General features: G+C 45.6%; 2 protein-coding genes across 3 annotated transcripts; one reads left to right on the top strand and one right to left on the bottom strand.

The window, feature by feature from the left end:
* Positions 1–320: 320 nt before the first annotated feature.
* On the bottom strand, positions 321–10,546 carry gab3 (GRB2 associated binding protein 3). Of its 2 annotated transcripts, none has more exons than XM_067257096.1 (10): positions 10,293–10,546; positions 7,283–7,586; positions 5,237–5,408; positions 4,495–4,964; positions 4,252–4,307; positions 3,852–4,083; positions 3,239–3,326; positions 3,023–3,092; positions 2,505–2,624; positions 321–1,359 (listed from the first exon to the last, which is right to left on the bottom strand). In XM_067257096.1, exons 1-10 carry the CDS (start codon positions 10,383–10,385, stop codon positions 1,246–1,248), a joined length of 1,719 nt encoding a protein of 572 aa, XP_067113197.1. In that variant the 5' UTR covers positions 10,386–10,546; the 3' UTR covers positions 321–1,245. The 2 variants fall into 2 exon arrangements, with proteins under 2 accessions (XP_067113197.1, XP_067113198.1); XM_067257097.1 differs by having other exon boundaries at positions 321–1,362; positions 10,314–10,546.
* Positions 10,547–11,527: 981 nt separating this feature from the next.
* On the top strand, positions 11,528–23,349 carry smarca1 (SWI/SNF related, matrix associated, actin dependent regulator of chromatin, subfamily a, member 1). Its single transcript, XM_067257434.1, has 24 exons — positions 11,528–11,656; positions 12,479–12,571; positions 13,014–13,180; positions 13,697–13,797; positions 13,924–14,024; positions 14,362–14,541; positions 14,782–14,937; positions 15,077–15,208; positions 15,961–16,029; positions 16,247–16,356; positions 16,759–16,985; positions 17,465–17,586; positions 17,936–18,088; positions 18,514–18,646; positions 18,875–19,023; positions 19,146–19,274; positions 19,584–19,694; positions 19,907–20,020; positions 20,816–20,938; positions 21,134–21,266; positions 21,438–21,556; positions 21,913–22,125; positions 22,243–22,353; positions 22,520–23,349. The coding sequence occupies exons 1-24, from the start codon at positions 11,600–11,602 to the stop codon at positions 22,583–22,585; spliced, it is 3,069 nt and encodes a 1,022-aa protein (XP_067113535.1). The 5' UTR covers positions 11,528–11,599; the 3' UTR covers positions 22,586–23,349.
* The last annotated feature ends 437 nt before the right edge of the window (positions 23,350–23,786 follow it).

Genomic DNA, 23,786 nt, shown 5'->3' with positions numbered 1-23,786 from the left:
GCAAAATCTGAAACTGAAGGAATCTGATTTCACAGTAAAAGCGGCACTACCGTGTTTACAGCGCGTTCTCATTGATTCTTGTCATCGTAACGCTCAATGTGATGTTACGACAGACATTTTAAAGGACGTTTAACTCAGCACATGAACATAAAATCTACATTTGAGCAATTTAAGATGATTGGTACATATGTAATTGTTTAATCTTATCCAGTGTTATTTTCACTGGAGCAGTCAAATGACAAATCTTTGTGGTATAATTCACTGTGGTGCACCACAGCGCCCTCAGCAGGCAAATCATGGGAACGACAGATTTCGCATTTAGGCACAAAATACTTTGCAGATTTTTATTAAAGCATGAAAATATTCTTGGGGTGTGCATTTTAGCACACATTACACTTACCAGTTAAAGCATACATTTGTTTAAATGAACAATAGAGCATAATGACTGTACAGTTTGAGCTAAGATACGTTTTCCACATATTCTCTTTGTTTATCTACTAATGAGAATGGCTTCTCTGACCCAATCAGGCTTCTTACCTTTTCAGCTCACCAGACTAGCACAGGTGTGCTGAGTGAATTGTGCTTCTCTATTTAGATGGCGTGAATTACAGTGGCTTGACTGAAGAACACAGCATCAGGTCTAAACTTTATGACAGACAGGATTAGCTTTATGGACTGTACCATTCCTTACAATTCCCTGTTCTGATATCACATGGCCACAACGCAGTCTGCTGCCAAACCATGATTAGATAGCCTCCAAACATGAAAATGTGTGCATGTACGCCTCTTTGAGCAAAGCTCTACATCTGTGGGCATACTTGCACGAAGGCCTTCCTTTCAGTTGAGGGTTCCGTTGGTTTATACTCTGACCAGTCTACATCTAAGATCGTGTTGTGACTTTCTGTATTTTTTATTTATAAAATGTGTCTTTTTCACCTTTGCTAAATTAAATTACTTGATACAAAAACAACAGAGACACAAAGCACAGTGGGATGACCTTCACAGTGTATCAGCAATCATTATTTCTCTCTCTGTTTCTGTTTCTTTCTTGTTTAAACAGATTGTCCCCCAGACCATAGACAACGAGTTTCGCCACCTTCCGACAACACTGCTTTCCATACTCAAATGTTTATATTTGAACAGGTTGTGTTACAAAGTGTGTTTTCTTTCTTCATCAGACCATGCCAACGCGTGTAGACGATTGACATTGAGATGTCGTCCAACTCTTCCATGGACATCTGTTTTTCACACCCTGGACTGTCGGACGTCCTTCCACTCTACAGTAGTGTCATGCAGCGCCTGGGTCTTCTTCTCATCCACCTGAACGTAGTCCACCCTGTACTCATCAGCAAGCAGGGCCTTCTGAAGGAAGGAAGGAAGGAAGGAAGGAGGGGGGAGTTGATAAACAACCCTGCTGAAAGATGCCCCCCAAACATATCGTCCTATTGTTGATAGGAGCAATGACCTATCGTCATTGCTCTCTCTCTCTCTCTCTCTCTCTCTCTCTCTCTCTCTCTCTCTCTCTCTCTCTCTCTCTCTCTCTCCCTGTCTATATCTCACTCTCTTTCTCTCGACTTCATCATAAAGACTGTAGCAAAAGCTGTACACTGCAGCAGGAGTAATTGTTGACTGTCAGTTATTCAGAGGATGCGTCCAAATTCAAATACAAATTCTTGTCATATGTTCTCTCAAATGAGGCAGCCTGTAAGCAAGCATTAGTATTCTTTGCACTTAGCGTTTCATCTACCGTCAGAAAGAACGTCACAAAAACTGAGTCACCAGCTTATTACTATGGAGATGGACACTTCTGCACCATTCAATTGGGATAGCAGCCCTTTTTATTTTCTTTTTTCTGCTGCAGATGTGCTTAATGTTGGAGTTGAATCCATCGCTTTAAGAACATTGTTACAAAAAATGTCTGACACAGAGATGAGACCAAACAAGGATACTAACATACAGTATTCCTGGCTTTTAGAAATAACGATCTGATGGAAACCAACATTAAATAATGCAGAGACTACATCAAGCCTCCAGATCCATCGATATTGGGCATCCTGGGTACACTCCACAACAGAGAGCGGGAGGGCCACTTCAAGAATATGTTGCACTTAAACACAATATGTACACGCACAAGGACTTGTTGCCTGGATACCGCAGAATTTCTCTTTCGGTTCAAGATTGAGTGACATAAAAGATTGAATAATATAAAATCTAATGCCTTCTATATATTGGCTGTCTGTAGGAATATGATGCCAGTTGGTTTTCTACAATGTGTGCAAATACATGTTAAAGAAAACATACTTATTGAGGAGAAAGGCTCTGTAATAGTGGACACCCAAAATGCAGACTACAATTTTATGTAGGTGTCCTTAAAACTGTCATCGTGTAATAACCTGGAGGAACAGGCCCTGTTTATGCTGTTAAAAGGTTGAATTGATTTCCTGTCTGGCTGCAGAGACAGTCTTTTCCGATCTGTTGACCTCTGCATTCAACATCATTCTTACCTTCTGCACAGGAGAGGGAGATGCTGGGTTGAAGGCCAGAGAAAGGTAGTCGAGGTTGGATGTCCTGCCCCAGAGCTGGGCTGTGGTCTCAGCCGAGGGGAGGAACAGCTGCCTGGACTCCTGGTGGGGATGAGGACAACCTCAGTCAAACGTTTACATTTAGTCATTTAGCAGACGCTATTATCCAGAGCGACTTATAGTAAGTACAGGGACATTCCCCCGAGGCAAGTAGGGTGAAGTGCCTTGCCCAAGGACACAACGTCAGTTTGCATGACCGGGAATCGAACCGGCAACCTTACTAGCCCGATTCCCTAACCGCTCAGGCACTTGACTCCCATAGTGACACCTGTCATAGGAAGGTATATTGAAAGGATTCGATTCTTACACTATCTAAGGAGAAAAATGTGTCCAGCTCTTGCTTTGACCTGAACTTTCTTAAGAGTTTGTTTGTGCTCATGGTAACATTACAAGCCTTGTGTTACACTGATATGTGTAACTGTGTAACAATACAACATTACTATTGGACTGCAGCTGATGTCTTGATCTTTAATCCCCGCTGCCAGATGTCTTCTTTCCAGGAGGAAATTTCTAGGAATAGAACAAAACAAATCTAAATATACACACGCAATCAAACAAAAAGTTCAGCATGACAAGTCGTAGAATTATTATCTTCCAATACAAAAAATGCATCATCCTGCAGGTCAGGATTTTCTAGGTGTGAGCAGGTGTCTCACCCAGGCTCTGTCATGGTCCTGCTCAGAGGAAGGTGAGTGCATTCCCTGATGGTGGACAGGCCTCTCAGATCTAGAGGGGGCGGGCGTGCTGACGACCACAAGAGAAACACATGCTTGTTATGACACTTCAGCCAGGCAGCAAACCATGAGTCATGAAACAAAAGAAGAACTGGAGGAAAAAAGTCTTTTTCCATAGAGAGACTCATGAGAGTCACAAGATTAACTTGTGTTATCTTCGGGTCATTCTGACCCATCAGTCATTGTGACCCACCGTCGTATTGCGACAACTTTACCGCATAAAAAAACAAAGTGAAGCATTTTCTTTTAACCGTTGGGCTGTCTCAGACCCCCTACATTGAGAAAGTTCAAAGATTTTATTTTTTATTTTTTTTGTATTGGGTAAAATTGGGTAAACACAACGATGGTTCGTTATGAACCTTTGGGTCATGTGACCCGAAGGCAGCACAAGGGTTAAGTGTGTTGTGTAAAAACCTGATCTGTCAGTGCATAACGTGCTTGCGAAGGCAATATTAAACGCTTCCTACAGCAATTCCCCATAATAAAAAAAAAACAGTTTTGACGCTATAGATAAGAATGCGTTCTCTGTCCTTACCCCTCCTGCGAGGTTTAAGATCCCGGTTGACAGGCGGCGGGGCCAGCGGGGCCAGCGGGGCCGGGAGCCCCAGAGAGGAGACGGACTCTGTGGTCATGCTGGAGCTGGTGTAGCTCATGGAGGTGGGGCTCATGGTGAGGTAGCCGTCTGACAGCTCTCCTCCACAGAGAGCGGGGGAGGCCATGGGGACATACGAGTCGTCCAGGTAGCTCTGTCGGGCTGCAAAGGGACTCTGGACACAGAGTCAAGCAGACAGACAGGAGCGGAACGTGAGTTCGAAAACTTGACCTGTCAGACATCGTCTGTGACATGCAAGGCAGAAGAGGTGATGATGATGCAGTTATCAGTTCTCTATGTGAAACAATGGGGGGGGGGGGGGGGGGGGGGGGAGTTTTCTCACCAAATTAAGACTTAGTCGTTTGTTCCAGTTCCTCACTGCACTGCATTCAACATCTACTGAAAATGAAAAAATGTATCCTCGATAAATGTGTTGCTGTGGCAGTGTGGCTAATAGGTCATAGATGAAAACTTAAATCACCTTGTAGGGCCAATGTGCAATAAAATGCATTACAACCAATATGTCAGTGTCTCCTAGTGTGAGTGGAGCCGTGGGGGGGGAGGCTGGGCTGGTGGTATACTTCACCTCGTCTGGGATAGTCCAGGCTTGACAGTGAAATCCTCCTAGGGAGAGGAACAGGTACACCCCCTGTGGCCCCCAGGGACCCCCGGGCACCCTCATCCGCCGGGGCCTCCGACAGGTGAACGGGCTTCGGGGGCAGAGGGGGAGGGGTCTGGCCCTCCACACTCACCTCCGACAGGTGAGAAGAATATAGCTTGTCGAACTGAAAAACGTTGGGGGTGCGATGAAGGTTTGGTGGAGAGGAGGATGAGGATGAGAAGTCGAACGGCCTGTCGAGGAATGTGGGGGCGCAAGGGGCACTAAAGGGGGGTTCGGAGGTCCTGGCGTGGGGGAAGGGGGACAGACGGGATCCTGTGAGGGGGAAGGGGGATGGAGAGGGGTTGGTGCATGGAGGTGACGAGAAGGAGTCTTCGATGGTGTTGTCGGACGAGTTCTGTTCCAGAGATCTCTCTGAGTTCGAAAAACTGTCACATCTGTGAGAAAAAAAAAGAAAAAGAAAGTCTAATAAACAGCATACAACATAATACATCTTTAACAACAAACATTGTCAATATTGGTCTGATATCCCAGGGCATTAGAAGAATGGTGGTAGAAGGGGTCAGCATGTCCCTACCAATATCAAGACACCAGTGAAACATCATCACCAGCTATCAGCAGCAGAGCAGGGTAGCGGTGTTAGCACACAGGGTGCTAAAACATGCGTGTCCCCAGGGATGTTCCACCCTGGATCAGGAGGCAGCCGTACCTTCTGATACTGACCCTCTCTCCCGTCTCGCACTGCGACAGGAAGAGGTAGTCCCGGGGCTGGCTGGATTCTGATTGGTTCAGTGTCGCTCGCCTGTCATGGTTTCCTGTAAAGGACATTGCGGGCGACGGCTGCTGGGAGGTCGGGGTCTGAGAGAAGCCTTCCTCTGATTCTGAAGAGGGAGAGAGGGAGAGTGAGCGAGTGTGTGAGAGAGAGAGATAGAGAGATAAAGAGAGATAGAGAGAGAGAGAGAGAGAGAGAGAGAGAGAGAGAGTGAGAGAAAGAGAGAGTGAGAGAGAGAGTGAGAGAGAGAGAGAGAGAGAGAGAGAGAGAGAGAGAGAGAGAGAGAGAGAGAGAGAGAGAGAGAGAGAGAAGAGAGAGAGAGCAATGAAGATTGTGACCAGTGTTACGGTGGGAAGCATAAGACAAGAGTTACAAGACTTCATACAGAATCTGTCTGTAACGTTTGTCTTAAACGTTGTTATGCTAAATGTCCAGCAGGGGGCCCTGTCTTGGACCCCCTCAACTGAACTACCGCCACAAAGATAATATGCTTAATCAACCATCTAAACTGAAAAACCTGCTAAACAAAATGTTCTGTGTGGCTCAGCACCCTCAAGACGTGTGTTGTGTAAACACCTTTCATGTTGCATAAACATTTGACATGTGTAGTATAAACACGATCTTGCTACTGAAAATAGGTCAGAAACTGTATGGAGAGTTTTGAAATGCCCAGACTTGGCTGGATCTGACTGGTGATGGTACGTATGTTTTCATGTCATTTCAAAGGTTTGTTATTGTTGAATAATATAATGCTTGAAGATGGAAAATAATTGTTTCTCTTGGTTGAAAGAGAATTCCTCCCCCAGACTGAAGGAGGCCTGTCTGTGCTGCGCAGGGGAGACTGGAGGAGGCCTGTCTGTGCTGTGCAGGGGAGACTGGAGGAGGCCTGTCTGTGCTGTGCAGGGGAGACTGGAGGAGGCCTGTCTGTGCTGTGCAGGGGAGACTGGAGGAGGCCTGTCTGTGCTGTGCAGGGGAGACTGGAGGAGGCCTGTCTGTGCTGTGCAGGGGAGACTGGAGGAGGCCTGTCTGTGCTGTGCAGGGGAGTCTGGAGGAGGCCTGTCTGTGCTGTGCAGGGGAGACTGGAGGAGGCCTGTCTGTGCTGTGCAGGGGAGTCGACCAAGACTGGGTGTTTCATTGACTCACTCTGTGTTATCTTTTCCAGTAATGTGTAAGCCTGATCTGCAGACCAGTTCCACTCCCATATCTCCCCTCTTTGTTACAGCATCGTGCCTTCGCTCTATCTATTCCACACAGATGACAATGTTTTACGAAATGTTCCAACTGCCAGCTCTTACCCAGAGAGCCTATCCTGTCTGAACCAGACGGAGGGGTAAGGTCCCTGGCTGAACCTCACAGAGAGCGGCCACACACAACGCTCTGTAAACACTTTTAAAATAGAATCAGATGGCTGAGCGGTTAGGGAATCGGGCTGGTAATCTGAAGGTTGCCAGTTCGATTCCCGTCCGTGAAAAATGACGTTGTGTCCTTGGGCAAGGCACTTCACCCTACACTTCGGGAGAATGTCCCTGTACTTTACTGTAAGTCCCTCTGGATAAGAGCGTCTGCTAAATGACTAAATGTAAAATGACGAATGCAAATGACAGAGCGCGGTATTCAAATAGGTGAATGTACATAAGAAAATGTATGTTATCCTACATGAGGAGGCTTGGACACTGTTGCTTGACCTTCAATGGGTCAGTTGGGATTGGTGTCTATGACACTAGTCTAAGTCAGTTGGGTTAGTTGGGTTAACTCTAGTCTGGGTCAGTTGGGTCAGTAGGGTTAACTCTAGTATGGGTTAGTTGGGTTAACTCTAATCTGGGTCAGTTGTGTCAGTATGGTTAACTCTAGTCTGGGTCAGTTGGGTTAACTCTAATCTGGGTTATTTGGGTTAACTCTAGTCTGGGTTAGTTGGGTTAACTCTAGTCTGGGTCAGTTGGGTTAACTATAGTCTGTGTTGGTTGGATGTTTCATGGCTCCTACCTGTCCCATCGTCCAGAGGTCCGAAATGGCAGATCTGGCTGATGCTGTACACCCAGCTGTTCATCTCCTCCTCCGTTTTGGCCACCAGGTAGAAGATCCGTGAGGAGGTCTTCACCACGAACAGATGCTGGTTCTGGAACTCCCTCCTGACCAGCCACTGCTCCCTCATCAGCTGAACCTCACACTCCTTCAGGTCGATGGTGCGGATGGGCTTCCTGGACGTCTTGTTCCTGTAGTACTCCAGTACGTCAGGGTTCCCGCTCATGCGACCACAGCGAAGCACAAACCATCGCTTCCTCCACGCCTGAGGGACGAGGGGAGAGCGGTGGGGGTTAAAACAAAAGTTTAAACTTTTGACTGCAGATCGAGAGGTTTAAAATCCACTCCTGTATGTCGCTTTGGAAAAAAGCACCTGCTTATTGCTAAATAGAATTGTTCCATGTACTATAACTTTATATTACAGTGGAATACAGGGTCAGATCCTTTATGCACCCGAATGGTTTATCAGTTATTTAGTTATTTTCCAAACACCTCTGTGAGAGAAAGGACAGTCCTTGTTCTGGCTGTGTTTGTTATGTTGCTGTGACCTAGGGGTAATCAATTATACAGTATGCAGTATTTGAAAAAAAATCTGCACATTGAAAACAACAAAAACATCTCACAAAACAAAAATACCTTCACAAATCCCTTTGTCACTGTGTAAACACCTGACAGCACCAGATACAATACAAAGCACTGTCATCATGATGGGGTCCCTCTCAGTGGCAGGGCCTATGTCAGCCTGTGTCAAATGCAATTCAGCGTGGAACAGACAGACTTAGTCATGGAAAAAGCATTGCTGCTACTCTGACCATGCATATCACCAAATGTTCATGTACAGTCCCCCAGAATAGACATCCATGTTTTCATCTTGTGTGTTGGGGGGAACTGACAGCAATGATTCCCAGAAGTGCCACAAAGGGGAAGTTATTTCTGTGTAAAAAGAGAGTCACAAACAGCTATATCACCTTAGTAGGCTACATCCTCTGGTCATTCCGTTTTTAGATGGCCCTGTACAACGATTTAATGTTGCTGTAAGGCGATTACTACATTTGTTTGGTTGTTATATTTTAACCCAACTGCCTCATGAATTCAGAATTCAGGTTATTCATCTATTATTGATCTTGTCAGAAGACTGCCAGCATGACATTTTGGGAGGCATAAAATGATAACCTCCTTTTAAAAGTGAAGAAAATATTTAAAAAATACATAAATAAATATTTAATAAAGGCAAGAGGACTGCTGCCAGTTATTGAGTCACTAAAGAGTGAATATATCGTCAACAACACTGTGAGGTCAATCTTCCTGTTGTTGTAATCCCATCAATATCGATATTCCCATCAATAGCCAAACGTTATTTGGCTTTTTACCCTGCCAGCTACTTCTGTCTGAAAGTCGTGTTAGACTTGTAAGACTTGTGTTGTGTTTCGAAAGGTATGAACATGACTACATGTGAACATTTCTCTTTGTTTTAAACCAAAACTTTGCCCTGTTGTACCCAGACTCCTATTCAGTCCTACCGTAAACAGAGGCTAATCCAAAGACCACATTTACATCCATTCTTCCCACACTGTTACAGAGATAAGGTCAGTTTGGTTTCATCACTATTATCTATATCATAACCCTTCCTGTTAACTCACTTCTTGGCGGAATCTATATATATATATGATTACATCTAAACAGCAATTTGTTTAGATTATGCAAACTTTTGAGGATGGATAAAAAGACACTCCAGAATCTAATTCAGCATTAAAATATAGTATATTAATTTTTGTAATAAGGAAAAGTATAAATAGAAGGTCACGAAAAGAGTCTTACAATAGTATACTTTTATTTTCTTATGAATTCATTCTCAACCACTGTGTCTGAAATGATGTGTTGCTGTTCTGACATGTTAGAGGACATAGTCTGTCATTGGACTGTATCCCTGGTGTTTTTCTCTGTGTCTTGTCTGTTTCTTCAAGTTACTCTGACTGCCCCCTCACAGAGCATTGTGCACAGTCCGTCCTTACAATGGAAACCCTTGTACTTCCTGTTTGTCTGTGTCCTCCACAAAGCCCTTGAACTATATTCTGCCAAAAACCGTCTGTGAAGTTACTCTACCTCAAGAGAAATACCATAGTCCCTCTTTCGCTGTTCTAGTTTTAACCGCAGTCCTCTCAGAGCTATGTTGTGTGTAGAGGAAGTGCTAGCAGCCATCACACCGTCTGGTCATTTCTGCCTGTCGGGTCATTTTGAAGTGTTTGGCAGGACTTCCCATGTTTCGCAATACACACCCAAATTTCACAGAATATAACACCCTCAACGCGAAACTCCTAATGGGTGTGTTGCCTCTTCCCTCCCACACAACAACACTCTCACATGATCCCAACAGAATAACACTCATGCAGATAAGTTCCACTCATCTTGATGTGGAAAGACACGATTTCAAAACAAAGTTTAAAGCGAAAGACGATGGTTTGCTGACAGGTGCAGGACAAAAACAAAACAACACAACCGAAAGGGACCTCCAAGCAAATCTACGGTGTGGACCACAGGGAGGACGTCTATGGGCTGTTTTGAAAGAGCAGCGATGCTGAACATCAGTATTGACTACAGTACCACTACCGTGAAAATGAGGAAGAAAGACAAAGATAGAAAAACCAGAAGCTGACATGTAATCTTGATACATGTCCCAGCTAGCAACATGCAAAAGGAGGCATCTGAAAATGTTAATGTAAACAGCTGCGCAGCAGAGCTGTGGTGTTGATAGAGGATCATTTATATGTTCTGTCTGTCTTGTTCCTTCTCTCTCTCTCTCTCTCTCGCTCTCTCTCTCTGTCTCTCTCTCTCTGTGTCTCTCTCGCGTGCACACACACACATACACACACTTACAAACAGATATACACACACACACACATTGCTCTGCAGCAGGAACTGGTACTACTACAGCTTGGGTAGAAAACATCACAATAGAACATAAAACACCCACCCAGCCTGTTACCGTACTCACAAATCTCTTTAGTTTTTTCTCAGGGGGAGATTTGATGAGCCAGCCGGTGCAGACCTCATCCCCTGCACTCATGTTGATTGCAGGGTAAATCCGTTGTGTTTTCAAGGTGTATTTGTCTTCAAGCTAATGTAACCGCTGTTGTGAAACTGAACGTATCGCCAGGCAGATCCTGTGTTCTTGTAAACAGCCTACAGCCGTACCAAAAGGAGGAAGTCAAGCCATTGATCACACTGACAGACAAGGAGAGCAGAGAGGGCGAGAATGAGAGTGTGTGTGTGTGTGTGAGAGAGAGAGAGAGAAAGAGAGCGGGTGGGTGGGGAGAAGCGGTGTGAGTAAGCGTGCGTCTCTGACAGAGTAGCGAGGGGCAGAGGAGAGAGAGGGAAAGAGGGAAGGGCGGGGGTTGTAACATTGATTTTCATATATTGGCGAGATAACGTTTATACAAAGAGGGAATTACGGTGTGCAGGGTGGAGAAGTACCGTACTCTCATCTACATTTGTTTGTAAAACCAGCCACGACTAAGATCTTTAAAAGGATAAAAGACAAATGGTTGCGCCACAGAAAAATGCTGTGAGGGAACTTTTCTCTGCCATCTGTCACTTAAGCTCTTGGCCTCTTCCATACAGCATAGCTATGAAGGAAAAATAACATTACTGCTCTAGAGTGGATATTTTATAGTTGATAATATTTTACATCATGCCATTGGGTTCGAACAAAATAAATCATATCGACAATTTCAGCAACAATGACAGTGCTTTATTTTTGGAATATATTAAACTAAAGTATATATTGCATAAGAGAACGCTATATCGCTGAATATTGGGTGAACTATTTGGCTAACTGTAGAATCTGCGCTAAATACAATAGCAAACCTTCAAAATAAATTTGCTTGTACACATCACTAACTAATCACTAGTCGCCCTCTCGTGGCGCTCAATCACAGGTTCATAAAACGAATTGTGTAAACTCACGACATCGATCAAGTATTTTCACACAGGTTGTTAGTCACCAGTGCAGTAATTTCAGGGTGACAAAAGACGTTGGTTGACCGTGTTTAGGATGTTTATTTCTTAATTCACAGTGGGAATGCCCCTCTTATTTGTGGTATCGCGGCATTTCACTGCCACATCCGCGCGAGAGATGTTCTGTGCCAGGGGGCGTGTACAGGGCTCGCTCCCCGCACAGTGACGTAGGAGGTTTTTGGCCATGTCGAACTTACAGTGACTGAAATCAAATAACGTTACCAAGCCAGCTAGCTAACTGATGAAAAATAGATATTCGACACAATGTCAGATGAAGAGGTTCCGTCAACTTCCAGAGAGCCTGATCCTGAAATGGATGAGGTGAGTAGATACACGGACGGACATCTAATTTTTAGACATTTGAGATACAGTGTAGAAGTTTGCTGTATTGTTCATTTGGGGGAGTGGGGGGCTCGGGGGTGAACATGGCGCGAAGGCTTGCACATCTGCCCAGTCCTAGCGAGCTAGCTAGCTACAGATGTGAGCTAGCTAGCTAGCTTTATGTATTCAGGCAGACTAACATGCACTGTTATGCTTATCGACATGTACATCGTAGCTGTATGACAATTTGAGTCCCTGCAGAGTTTTAAACCTGTCAAAAACAGCATGGCAATACCTCCTGGTTCCACTAAAGCTACCTGCGCTGTCACTGCCAGTCGTCAGGTTTCTCGTAGCCAGTCTAGCTTCACACTAGCTGGCGGCCAGTCAGTCACAATGTGCATTAAGCAGCCTGCCTATTAGTATACAACTGTCTCTGCTTGTTGTGCATGGTACTCTCAGCAACATGTTAGCTAGTAATATGTAGCACAGTATTGATAGGTAGAATCAAGCCCAATATAAATGCATTCACATTAGGTATATGTAGCAAAGGCCTATGTTTGTAACAGTAATCCACGTTTTTTTTTATTCAAATATATATAACCATGAGCTAACGCAAGATAGGAGCGAATAATCATAAATACATTTCCAAAACATGCAGTTGGGTGTATTTTGTAGTTCCACTGTTTTGGGCTGGTTTACTGTTATATTTAATATCACCTCCCATTTACAATAGACACGTTTTACGGTTTTATGAAAGACAGATCATTTAGTATTTTCCTGGACATAACTTTGCATGTTTGGGGATCTCATGATTTGATCCAGGCAGCTGATGACCCACCTTTCCAGCTCAAGATACCCCCAAAGGCTGCGGCTAAAGTCGAGGGCGATGTGGACCCTGAGTATGAGGAGAAACGGGTGAGGAATCTCTGTCTCCTCGATCCAACATAACCTGCCACTCACTTTTAAGGGATCGATCGATCCATGCCGAGTTCAATACCGTCAATAAATAGATTGGTAATTAATTATAGCTTAGAGCATAACCTCCCAGTATAAGACGCAGGTAGATACCCAGATATGCATCACGTCAAGGTGATCTAATTGGAGATCCATGTATGCGTTTACTGAGTGAACATTTCAAGATACGATAATTACAATTTAACAGTATAGATTGAGCCAGAAAAACAACTCGTCTGATTCTGTCCTCTGTCTCCCCCCTGTGGTAAGATTGAGGTAGTGCACATTGGGATTCACAATCAGTAGGGAGAGTAAAGATTCAAAACCAACATAATGTAAATTACCCAAACACAACATGTCTGGTTTTCTTCTTTTTCACCGTCTCCCCTCTTCTCTTGTCTAGAAAACGGACCGAGCGAATCGTTTTGAGTTCCTGTTGAAGCAGACAGAGCTGTTTGCACATTTCATTCAGCCTGCGTCCCAGAAGTCTCCTACTTCACCTCTGAAAGTGAAGCTCGGACGCCCGCGCATCAAACAAGACGAGAAACAAAACCTGCTCTCTATTGGAGAGTAAGTAAAACACACAAACGAGGATTGTAAGAGCACAGTAGTAAAAACGAGAGCAAAGAACACAGTAGAGTGGAGTCAGAAGGAGTCAGATGGCTGAGCGGTTAGGGAGTTGGGCTATTAATCAGAAGGTTGCTGGTTCTATTCCCAGCCGTGCCAAAATGACGTGTCCTTGGGCAAGGCACTTCACCCTACTTGCCTCGGGGAGAATGTCCCTGTACTTACTGTAAGTCGCTCTGGATAAGAGCGTCTGCTAAATGTAAATGTAACAACACACTCATGTACACAAGACTACATGTGCACCCGTACACACATTAGAGTATTACACACCTGCGTTAAAACATCAGCGTAAAACAAATAACATCAAGATGCAACATCAGAAAAAACATGCAGACAGGGAAGAATATTGTTGAATGAGATATGTGTTACAAAGAACTCACTGTGCTTTAATTGCGGCGGACCCAGTACAAGATAACCAAGTGTTGTCGTTGTAATCAGTGACTGTGGATCTGATTTCAGTAATCGTCACAGAAGAACAGAACAGGAAGAGGATGAAGAGCTTCTGTCGGAGAGCAGGAAGGTTGCCAACGTCCTGGTCCGCTTCGAAGAGTCTCCATCCTGTAGGACGATCTCTTTTTGTTTGACTGTCACTCCTGCCTCTGTCGCCACACTGCTCCAGAAAGATTTAGATTTCTGAAGATACTAACATATTGTGTTTGTTTTTAACGTATGAAACGTCTCATCAGATGTTAAAAACGGAACCCTGAGGGATTACCAAGTCAGAGGGCTCAACTGGATGATCTCTCTGTACGAGAACGGCATCAATGGGATCCTTGCTGATGAGATGGTAATGACACAACTCGTAACGTAACCTCTGGTATCCAATCAAACATTTCTTCCCTGTGGGCCCCTTTCCCGGCAGAGATGGGCTCCTGTCCCGGTAGAGATGGGCTCCTGTCCCGGTAGAGATGGGCTCCTGTCCCGGTAGAGATGGGCTCCTGTCCCGGTAGAGATGGGTTCCCGTCCCGGTAGAGATGGGTTCCCGTCCCGGTAGAGATGGGCTCCTGTCCCGGTAGAGATGGTCTCCTGTCCCGGTAGAGATGGCCCCTGTCCTGGTACAGATGGGCTCCTGTCCCGGTTGAGATGGGGCCCAACTTATCCTGTACTTGTGTGTTGCACCCCAGGGCTTAGGGAAGACCCTTCAGACCATCGCGTTGCTGGGATACCTGAAGCACTACAGGAACATTCCGGGCCCTCACATGGTGTTGGTTCCCAAGTCAACGCTACACAACTGGATGAATGAGTTCAAGAGATGGGTGCCAACTCTGAAGGCCGTTTGTCTTATCGGAGACAAGGATGCTCGGGTATTGAACTATTCTTTTTGAACTAGTCTCCTACAGCAGAGGTGCAGGTTTCAAACGTGGGTGGGACATATTTAACAGTCGCATTCCTCAGTTATTAAAATACTAAAAAGCAGTCTCACCCACATTTAAAACAAAGCTATGCTCCTGGCCTACATATTCTCTTAACTATATAATATATCGATCACTATCACAGACTAGAAACGTAGGAATGAGTGATTTGATTTGGTCGTGCTCGTTTAGGCTGCGTTTGTGCGTGACGTCATGATGCCTGGAGAATGGGACGTCTGCGTGACGTCCTATGAAATGGTCATCCGAGAAAAGTCTGTGTTCAAGAGGTTCAACTGGAGATATCTGGTCATCGATGAAGCTCACAGGATCAAAAATGAGAAATCCAAAGTAATTATCTCCCATATCATATGTACCCTGTATTTTCAATCTTCATCATTCTGTATACAGTAGTTCTTTTATCGGATTATCAGAAGCTCTAATGGTGTTCGGTGATGAGACTCATCTCATATTTGTCATCTGTCCTCAGCTCTCTGAGATTGTGCGGGAGTTTAAAACCACCAACCGCCTTCTCCTGACCGGCACGCCGCTGCAGAACAACCTCCACGAGCTGTGGGCGCTGCTCAACTTCCTCCTACCGGACGTATTCAACTCTGCCAACGTAAGTCTCCCCCCCTCCTGGAAACACTTGTCTAGATCCAGTCCTGTCCTCCAGGTGAAATATAGAGGACCCTCTAATGGAGGACACCACTACGGTCTATATCTCTGCTCAGACGGTATGTTGCTGCGGGAAAAGAGCCTTCGGGTGTTTATTTCGTTAACTGTATTTGTCTCTGATGTCACATTTACACCAGATTCAGTGAGACTCAGTCAATCTCTGAACTTCTAAGCCTCACAGGACCAGACTGCCCCCTGAGCGCTCAGACTCATCCCAGTGTTGAGACTCATAGACTGCCCCCTGAGTGCTCAGACTCATCCCAGTGTCGAGGCTCATAGACTGCCCCCTGAGCGCTCAGACTCATCCCAGTGTTGAGGCTCATAGACTGCCCCCTGAGTGCTCAGACTCATCCCAGTGTTGAGGCTCATAGACTGCCCCCTGAGTGCTCAGACTCATCCCAGTGTCGAGGCTCATAGACTGCCCCCTGAGCGCTCAGACTCATCCCAGTGTTGAGGCTCATAGACTGCCCCCTGAGTGCTCAGACTCATCCCAGTGTTGAGGCTTGTAGACTGCCCCCTGAGCGCTCTGCTCATCATACGGATCCTGTCGCAGCTTCTCCAGATCACTCTTCTGCATCTCTGAATCAAAATAACATCCTCTCGTCTCATTATCTGAAGGCTGAGAGCTGTTACCCAGCGTTCTACAGCATCGGGAACACAACAACATTTCTTTTGTAATTTTTTTTACATTTTCAGGACTTCGATTCTTGGTTCGACACAAACAACTGTCTCGGGGACCAGAAGCTGGTTGAGAGACTGCATGCGGTAAGCTTTGATTTACAGATTCCTGGTCCTTAGAGAATACCTACCAAAACTGCTCACCGCGTGTTTCTCTGTAGTTAGTTTGTACCTGAAACGGGAAACAATCTCACCGAACACAAAACATACACATAGAAAATGTTTTGCAACACTATCATGGCTTTGAAGTATCATCATGACATGATGTGAGTGGTGTTTCGCTGTATGTGGTATGTTTGTTCAGGTTCTGAGGCCTTTTCTCCTGCGTCGCATCAAAGCGGAGGTGGAAAAAAACCTACCTCCTAAAAAGGAAGTGAAAATTTATCTGGGACTGAGTAAGATGCAGAGAGAATGGTGGGTATTTCTGAAAGACTGTAAACCGTAGCATCTATTTTAGATGCTTCTTCCTTGAATATATCTACATCTGTAGACATATTCAAGGGGGTCAGATGGCTGAGCGGTTAGGGAATCGGGCTGTTAATCAGAAGGTTGCCGGTTCGATTCCTGGCCATGAAAAATTATGTTGTGTCCTTGGGCAAGGCACTTCACCCTACTTGCCTCGGGGGAGAATGTACCTGTACTTACTGTAAGTCGCTCTGGATAAGAGCGTCTGCTAAATGACTACATGTAAATGTAATGTACTGTAAGTCGCTCTGGATAAGAGCGTGTGCTAAATGACTAAATGTAATGTAACAGGTTAGGGTTATCATGGGTTTTAAGATGCTTCGTCCTTGAATATGTCTGCATCTGTAACAGGTACACTCGTATCCTGATGAAGGACATCGACATCCTGAACTCTGCGGGGAAGATGGATAAGATGCGCCTGCTGAACATCCTCATGCAGCTTAGAAAGTGCTGCAACCACCCGTACCTGTTTGACGGGGCCGAGCCGGGACCCCCCTACACCACAGACACACACCTGGTCATCAACAGCGGCAAGATGGTGGCTCTGGACAAGCTTCTGCCCAAAGTCCAAGAACAAGGTTTCCACGCAGATTTTTCCCCCCATTTATTTACATAATAGGATATGGGAATGAGACGGAAATAACTCGGATTGATATCGAGGAGATGGGAGGAATTGAGAAATGTAATATTGCATGAATAGATATGGGTACTTTTTTTTCTGTGCCAGTCAGAATAGCTATTCTTTGAACCTGATGATTATCTCTGCATAGAGTGAGGACATCCTTATGCCATGCAGACTCCTGTCTTTGCTTCCTGATTGAATTTATGCTGAATTCATCATTAGCTCATGTAGGGTTTTTTTTGATGAGGAAAGTTCATTTGACTGTCAAATAGGCTCATTTGACATTACATTAATTAAACCTTACTGCCTTGCAAGGGAGCCTCATGAATAATTTGTTAGTTTTCTTTGCCCTCTCTCTCTATGAAGACAGGAATTGCTCCTGTGCCCTGGCAGTGTGTGGAGTTCTGTAACAGACCGACTGTACTGTGTCTGTAGGGTCTCGAGTGCTCATCTTCAGTCAGATGACCCGCGTCCTTGACATCCTGGAGGACTACTGCATGTGGAGGGGTTACGAGTACTGTCGCCTGGACGGGAACACGTCGCACGAAGCCAGACAGGTAGAGCACAGACACGTCTCAAGTCCTCACACACCGAAACAAGACTCCTCCATCATCTGCTCTGTGTTCCTCTTCCCTCCCTGCCACGTTCCTCTTCCCTCCCTGCCACGTTCCTCTTCCCTCCCTGCCACGTTCCTCTTCCCTCCCTGCCACGTTCCTCTTCCCTCCCTGCCACGTTCCTCTTCCCTCCCTGCCACGTTCCTCTTCCCTCCCTGCCACGTTCCCCTTCCCTCCCTGCCACGTTCCTCTTCCCTCCCTGCCACGTTCCTCTTCCCTCCCTGCCACAAGGAAGACGTTTGAAATATTGTACATAATGTTGTTTTTCTTCTTCTTCCTTGTGAACATGTAGCAAGCCATAGAGGCCTACAATGCTCCGAACAGTAGCAAGTTCATTTTCATGTTGAGCACCAGAGCTGGGGGTTTGGGCATAAACCTGGCAACCGCCGACGTGGTCATCCTGTACGACTCTGACTGGAACCCTCAAGTAGACCTGCAGGCCATGGTTAGAAACATCTCAGTCCTGTTTGTGTTGGATGTCATATCGCTAATGTCTCTGAAGTACGACCGAATCCTTCTCTCAAGACCCTCAACCGCTCGTCTTATAACAACTTGGATGATGAAACAACAGGGTTTCCTTAACGGCTGACTGATAATTAGGGGTGGGGGAAAAAATCGATTCACATTTGAAATGCGATTAAGTCTTCTAGCGATACACATCGATTCACAAATGTAAAAAAACGTTTTTTTTTTATAATATTTTTTTTTGGGGGGGATGAAAAATCGTGAATCGATTTTAATCGATTCGTGACCCCAAGAATCGATTCAAATCTGAGGTACCAAAAGATTCCCACCCCTGCTGATGATGTTGTGTTTGTCTGAAATGTAGATTCTGAAAGGCAACCAGTGTGTTTGTGTTTGACCCTCTAGGACAGGGCTCATAGAATTGGTCAGAAGAAACCAGTGCGTGTGTTCCGCCTCATCACTGATAACACAGTCGAGGAGAGGATTGTAGAGAGAGCTGAGAGGAAGTTGAGACTAGACTCCATTGTTATTCAACAAGGTATTTAGCATGGCTTGTATCACAAATGTATCGCAAAACAATCGAGATTGTTTCTGACACGTTTTAACGATTGGAATTCCACAAACCACAGACTCTCCTTTTAGTTTTGTGGAGTAACTTCAGTGGGAAAACCTTCTTTGGGACAGGCAAGAAAAGGACTTTACGTTAGGAGACGAACTGGAGCTTGGCATGGTTGTGTTTCCCAACATGTTGCTGTGTGCTTCTCAGGGAGGCTGATCGACCAGCAGTCCACCAAACTGGGGAAGGACGAGATGCTGCAGATGATTCGCCACGGCGCCACGCATGTGTTCGCCTCCAAGGACAGTGAGCTCACGGAGGAAGACATCAACACCATCCTGGAGCGAGGAGCCAAGAAGGTGAGCTACGCCTCGCGTTAGTCTGGAGCGAGGAGCCAAGAAGGTGAGCTACGCCTCGTGGTAGTGGGACGCTTGCGTCAAGTCAGGACGCGGTGTAACTGTTCTGTTGATGTTTGTCCCAGACAGCGGAGATGAACGAGCGCATGGAGAAGCTGGGAGAAGGCTCTCTCAGGAACTTCACCATGGACATGGGAGCCGCAGAGACCAGCCTCTACAACTTCGAAGGGGAGGACTACAGAGAGAAGCAGAAAGTAAACAACCTTCAGACCCGCGGTTTTTACGGTTATATTTTAAATGTATTATTAATGGGACTCGTTGGAGTTTCTGAGAGTTATGTATGTGTCTACATTCTCATTGATGGACTGAACTGGGGATGGGTGTGGATCTTTGGTAAAACTACCACAGATCAAGAGGTCTCAGGTTCAGATCCCCCCTGTAATGTAGCTTTGGAGAAAAGCGTTTTGCTTTATCAGAACCCATCTGACTCCCAGTTATAACGGTCACCACACAGGGCAGAGTCTTGCACTGACCGGCTGATCCCACATGGTCTCTCCTTTCAGTTGAGCATGATGGAGTGGATCGAACCTCCTAAACGAGAACGGAAAGCCAACTATGCGGTGGACGCGTATTTCAGAGAAGCCCTGCGCGTCAGTGAACCTCGGGCCCCGAAGGTAACGCTCACTCACACATTAATCACCGGGAAATTTCAAGGGCGGCCTTGCCTGCAGTCCGTGCTATGAGAGGATGGCTTTTGCTGCTCGACTCCATTTTCAGCCGTGTTGATGCGATGCTGGTCAGTGGAGTCATGAGTGGTATTCAGTGGAGTGGTAAATGTTGGTCTGGCCCTGGCGGTCGTGGCTGAGACACGCTGACTGGCTTGCAGGCTCCTCGGCCGCCCAAACAGCCCAGCATCCAGGACTTCCAGTACTTTCCCCCTCGCCTGTTTGAGCTGCTGGAAATGGAGATCCTTCATTACAGGAAGACCATAGGCTACAAGGTGATATGTACTTATTTTTGAATGTATTTTTGAATGCTTTATTAAATGGTTCTTAGGTTGAAGTGTGACAGGAAAGTCAAGAGGAGAGAGAGAGAGGAAGGCATGCAGCTCAGGGATTCACTTGATTTGAACCCAGGTCGCTGCGGTAAGGCCTCAGCCTACATGGTATACGCACTTATCTGCTGAGCTCCCAGGGTCTAGTTTTTAAATTGCCCCTCATGGGCAATAACGATCTCCTTGACCTGCGAGTCAGCTGTCGTGCAGTACGGAACAAAATCCTTTCGATTCCACAATACTTCCAGTGGCACTTCCTGGAAACACCCGTTTTTAGAGTGGCTCTGTATTTGAGAAGTTCTGTATCGGAAAAACGACTGTTTGAATTCCCCGGCGCTGGCTCTGGACTGAGGCAAATTAGTTGTGAGAGAGAGGACAGAGTCAGTGGAAGTGTGTCCCAGCTGACAGAAGGGCTGGGGTCCTCCTTGGTGCCAGGCAGACAGTCACCCACGCCCCCTCTAATGCCACCTGATCCCTGCATACATCTGCCCAGGGCTCTGCTTTCACCCTGGACCCAGGGCTCTGCTTTCACCCTGGGCCAGCCGGTCTGTGGCCCCTGCTCTTACAGAGAAGGAGAGAGGGAGATGGGGGGAGGGATGGGAGAGAGAGGTCGGGAGGAAAGGGTGGAAGGAGAGGAAGAGAGAGATGGGGCCAGTGAGAGGTGGAGGGATGGGGCCAGAGAGAGGTGGAGGGATGTAGAGTCCCTGGAGTCTGAGAGTGTTCTGTCCCTCCGTGCTTCAGGTGCCCAGGAGCCCTGATGTCCCCGGCTCTGCCCAGGTGCAAAAGGAGGAGCAGAAGAAGATCGACGAGGCGGGGCCCCTGACGGCCGAGGAGACGGAGGAAAAGGAGAAGCTGCTGACGCAGGTACAGCATGACCCTGATGGGCCACCATACAGGCAGTCTTTTTTTAGATTATAGATATAAAATGTCTTATTTTTACAATCTAAAAGACTTCTGTTGATCTGGTAGGAGTGTTTCATTCAAAAGTAAGTGTGTCTAGTATTTACTTGGACCTGCTGCAGTTTGGGGCTTGTTTGTTTTCCACTGCTTCTTATGCAGGGATTCACCAACTGGAACAAGCGAGATTTCAATCAGTTCATCAAAGCCAACGAGAAATACGGCCGTGACGACATTGACAACATCGCCCGTGAAGTGGAGGGTAAAAGCCCTGAGGAAGTCATCGAGTATTCTGGTGAGAGACACAACATTGCTGCTGTTATCATCCACATCATCTGAATAAACGTTTTATTTTCTCCAGTTTCCAAAATATTATTACTTGTTTATTTTTGACTAAAATTCTGACTGCGTTATTGATAAATGCATGTCATTCCAGTGCTCTAAAACATATTTTTTCGCATTCAAGCCATTTTCTGGGAGCGCTGCAATGAACTCCAGGACATTGAGAAGATCATGGCCCAGATCGAGCGTGGCGAGGGTCGGATCCAGCGCAGGATCAGCATCAAGAAGGCGTTAGACGCCAAGGTGCCGCCCCTGTTTAAACCCTTGTGTTATCTTCGGGTCATTCTGAGCCATCAGTCGTTGTGACCCACCGTCGTATTGCGACAACTTTACCGCATACAAAAACAAAGTGAAGCATTTTCTTTTAACCGTCGGGCTTTCTCAGAACCCCCACATTGCGAAGGTTAAAAGAAAATGCTTTTTATTTGTTTTTGTATTGGGTAAAATTGGGTGAACACAACGATGGTTCGTTGTGAACCTTTGGGTCATGTGACCCGAAGGCAGCACAAGGGTTAAACCCTACCTGTCAGTCTCAAGGTATGTCATTCAGCCAGCTTCTCACGGTCGGGCCCTACCACGTGTTTTGCCGTGTGCTGCAGATCGCGAGGTACAAGGCCCCATTCCACCAGCTGAGGATCCAGTATGGGACCAACAAAGGCAAGAACTACACGGAGGAGGAGGATCGCTTCCTGATCTGCATGCTGCACAAGATGGGCTTCGACAAGGAGTGCGTCTACGAGGAACTGAGGCAGTGCGTCCGGAATGCGCCGCAGTTCAGATTCGACTGGTTCATCAAGTCCCGGACCGCGATGGTACGTACGCAGATGACAGTTGAAAGAAAAACTGAAGGGCGGTGTGATTAACGAAGGGTTAATCGATGGTTGTTTGTTTTAAGAGCATCTGTTTCAATACTGTTGCATGTTTCTCAGGAACTGCAACGCCGTTGTAACACACTCATCTCTCTCATCGAGAAAGAGAACATGGAGATCGAGGAGAAAGAGAGAGCTGAGAAGAAAAAGAGAACTCCAAAAAGCCAAACAGTAACGGATGTTTACAGCTTTGGGAAACAATGATGTGTATTGACTCAACTGACTTAATCCTCATGTCCAGGGGTGGTTAATGAGTAAAGATTTAATAAAGGGGATTTAAGAACCCGACTTTGCCTCCCTGTGTAAAAAAATATTCTGCTTCTCATTTGTTTTTCAGGCTCACAAAAGAAAAGCTGATGGATCCTGCGAATCTGGAAGAAAAGACAAGAAGTCCAGAGCCTGAGGCCTGGGTCAGAGCCTGAGGCCTGGGTCAGAGCCTGAGGCCTGGGTCAGAGCCTGAGGCCTGGGTCAGAGCCTGAGGCCTGGGTCAGAGCCTGAGGCCTGGGTCAGAGCTGGGGAACACTTGCGTAATCAATCTTTCATCTGAATCATCCTATTGAGGTCACAGGTTTGGTCAATCATAAAAAAAAAAAAATGTTAGTCAACAAAACAAAGCTGTTGTTACTTGTCGAAGTGAGTGGCTTCTCTAATTTTTTAAGACATTTTGTAAAACTCTTTTTGCAGTTGTTTGATGCACTTTGAAACCTAACATGCTGTTGTGTCAGTCTAAATCTGTTCAGTTGTTTTATACAGCTCCGGGTATGAGAGGTCATAAGCTAGTGCCGCAAAGGGGAATGCCAGGTAGCATTAGATGGCATTTTGGGGGATATTGAAACCTGGCAACATGGTTTCATATGTAACATTTGCAACGCAGAGGTGGTGTCGTTTAGCAGCGCGATGAAGAAAAACTGCTTTGTATGTTTTCTGTTTTTTTGCATTTGGCTCTTGCAGGTCTGTGTTCGACTTATTCTCTTACGAAAAGTAATTTGTATGCACCTTGTAGCCCATCGCTTAGTTTGCACAATTACTGCTCTTACGTTAAATTACATTTTATCTCACCTTTTCAGCCTAACTTGAGTAGTAGTATTTTAACAAAACAATGATGTACCCTGCTTTTGCTATATTATTTTTTTTATGTATGAGTTCTGTGTTATTAAAACAAAACCAGCCAAATCATTTTTCGATTAATTGAAACGAGTTGTTCCAGAAATGGGAATCACATGCATATCACAATATCTTGCCCGTTTGTGGCTCAGATTCTTGCAGTTGAAGTGCATTGCATGCACACATGGGGGCAACATAACGCTGTAGCAGCAGAATAAACTGACATTAGATATCATCTGTATTTAGCCAATCTACACATAGCTGCTGGTGTAGTAATCCAAAACATGACCATTTTATTTACTTCCTGACATTGTATGGAATTACATTTGTCACGTCGCCATTAACAAAGAACACATGTTTTAAAAGGAGTTCAGCAATTAAAACTTTGATGGCTTTTAAAAAATAATTTTGCTGAAGTAGTATGAGGATTGGCAAAACATTTAGATTAGCAGAGGGTGTAGTATGTGCTGTCAGTAAGCTTGTGTGAACCAGTCAAATTA

The sequence above is a fragment of the Osmerus mordax genome, chromosome 19 (genome assembly GCF_038355195.1).
Source record: "Osmerus mordax isolate fOsmMor3 chromosome 19, fOsmMor3.pri, whole genome shotgun sequence".
NCBI lineage: Eukaryota > Metazoa > Chordata > Actinopteri > Osmeriformes > Osmeridae > Osmerus > Osmerus mordax.
This window is presented reverse-complemented; position numbering and strand designations above follow the sequence as displayed.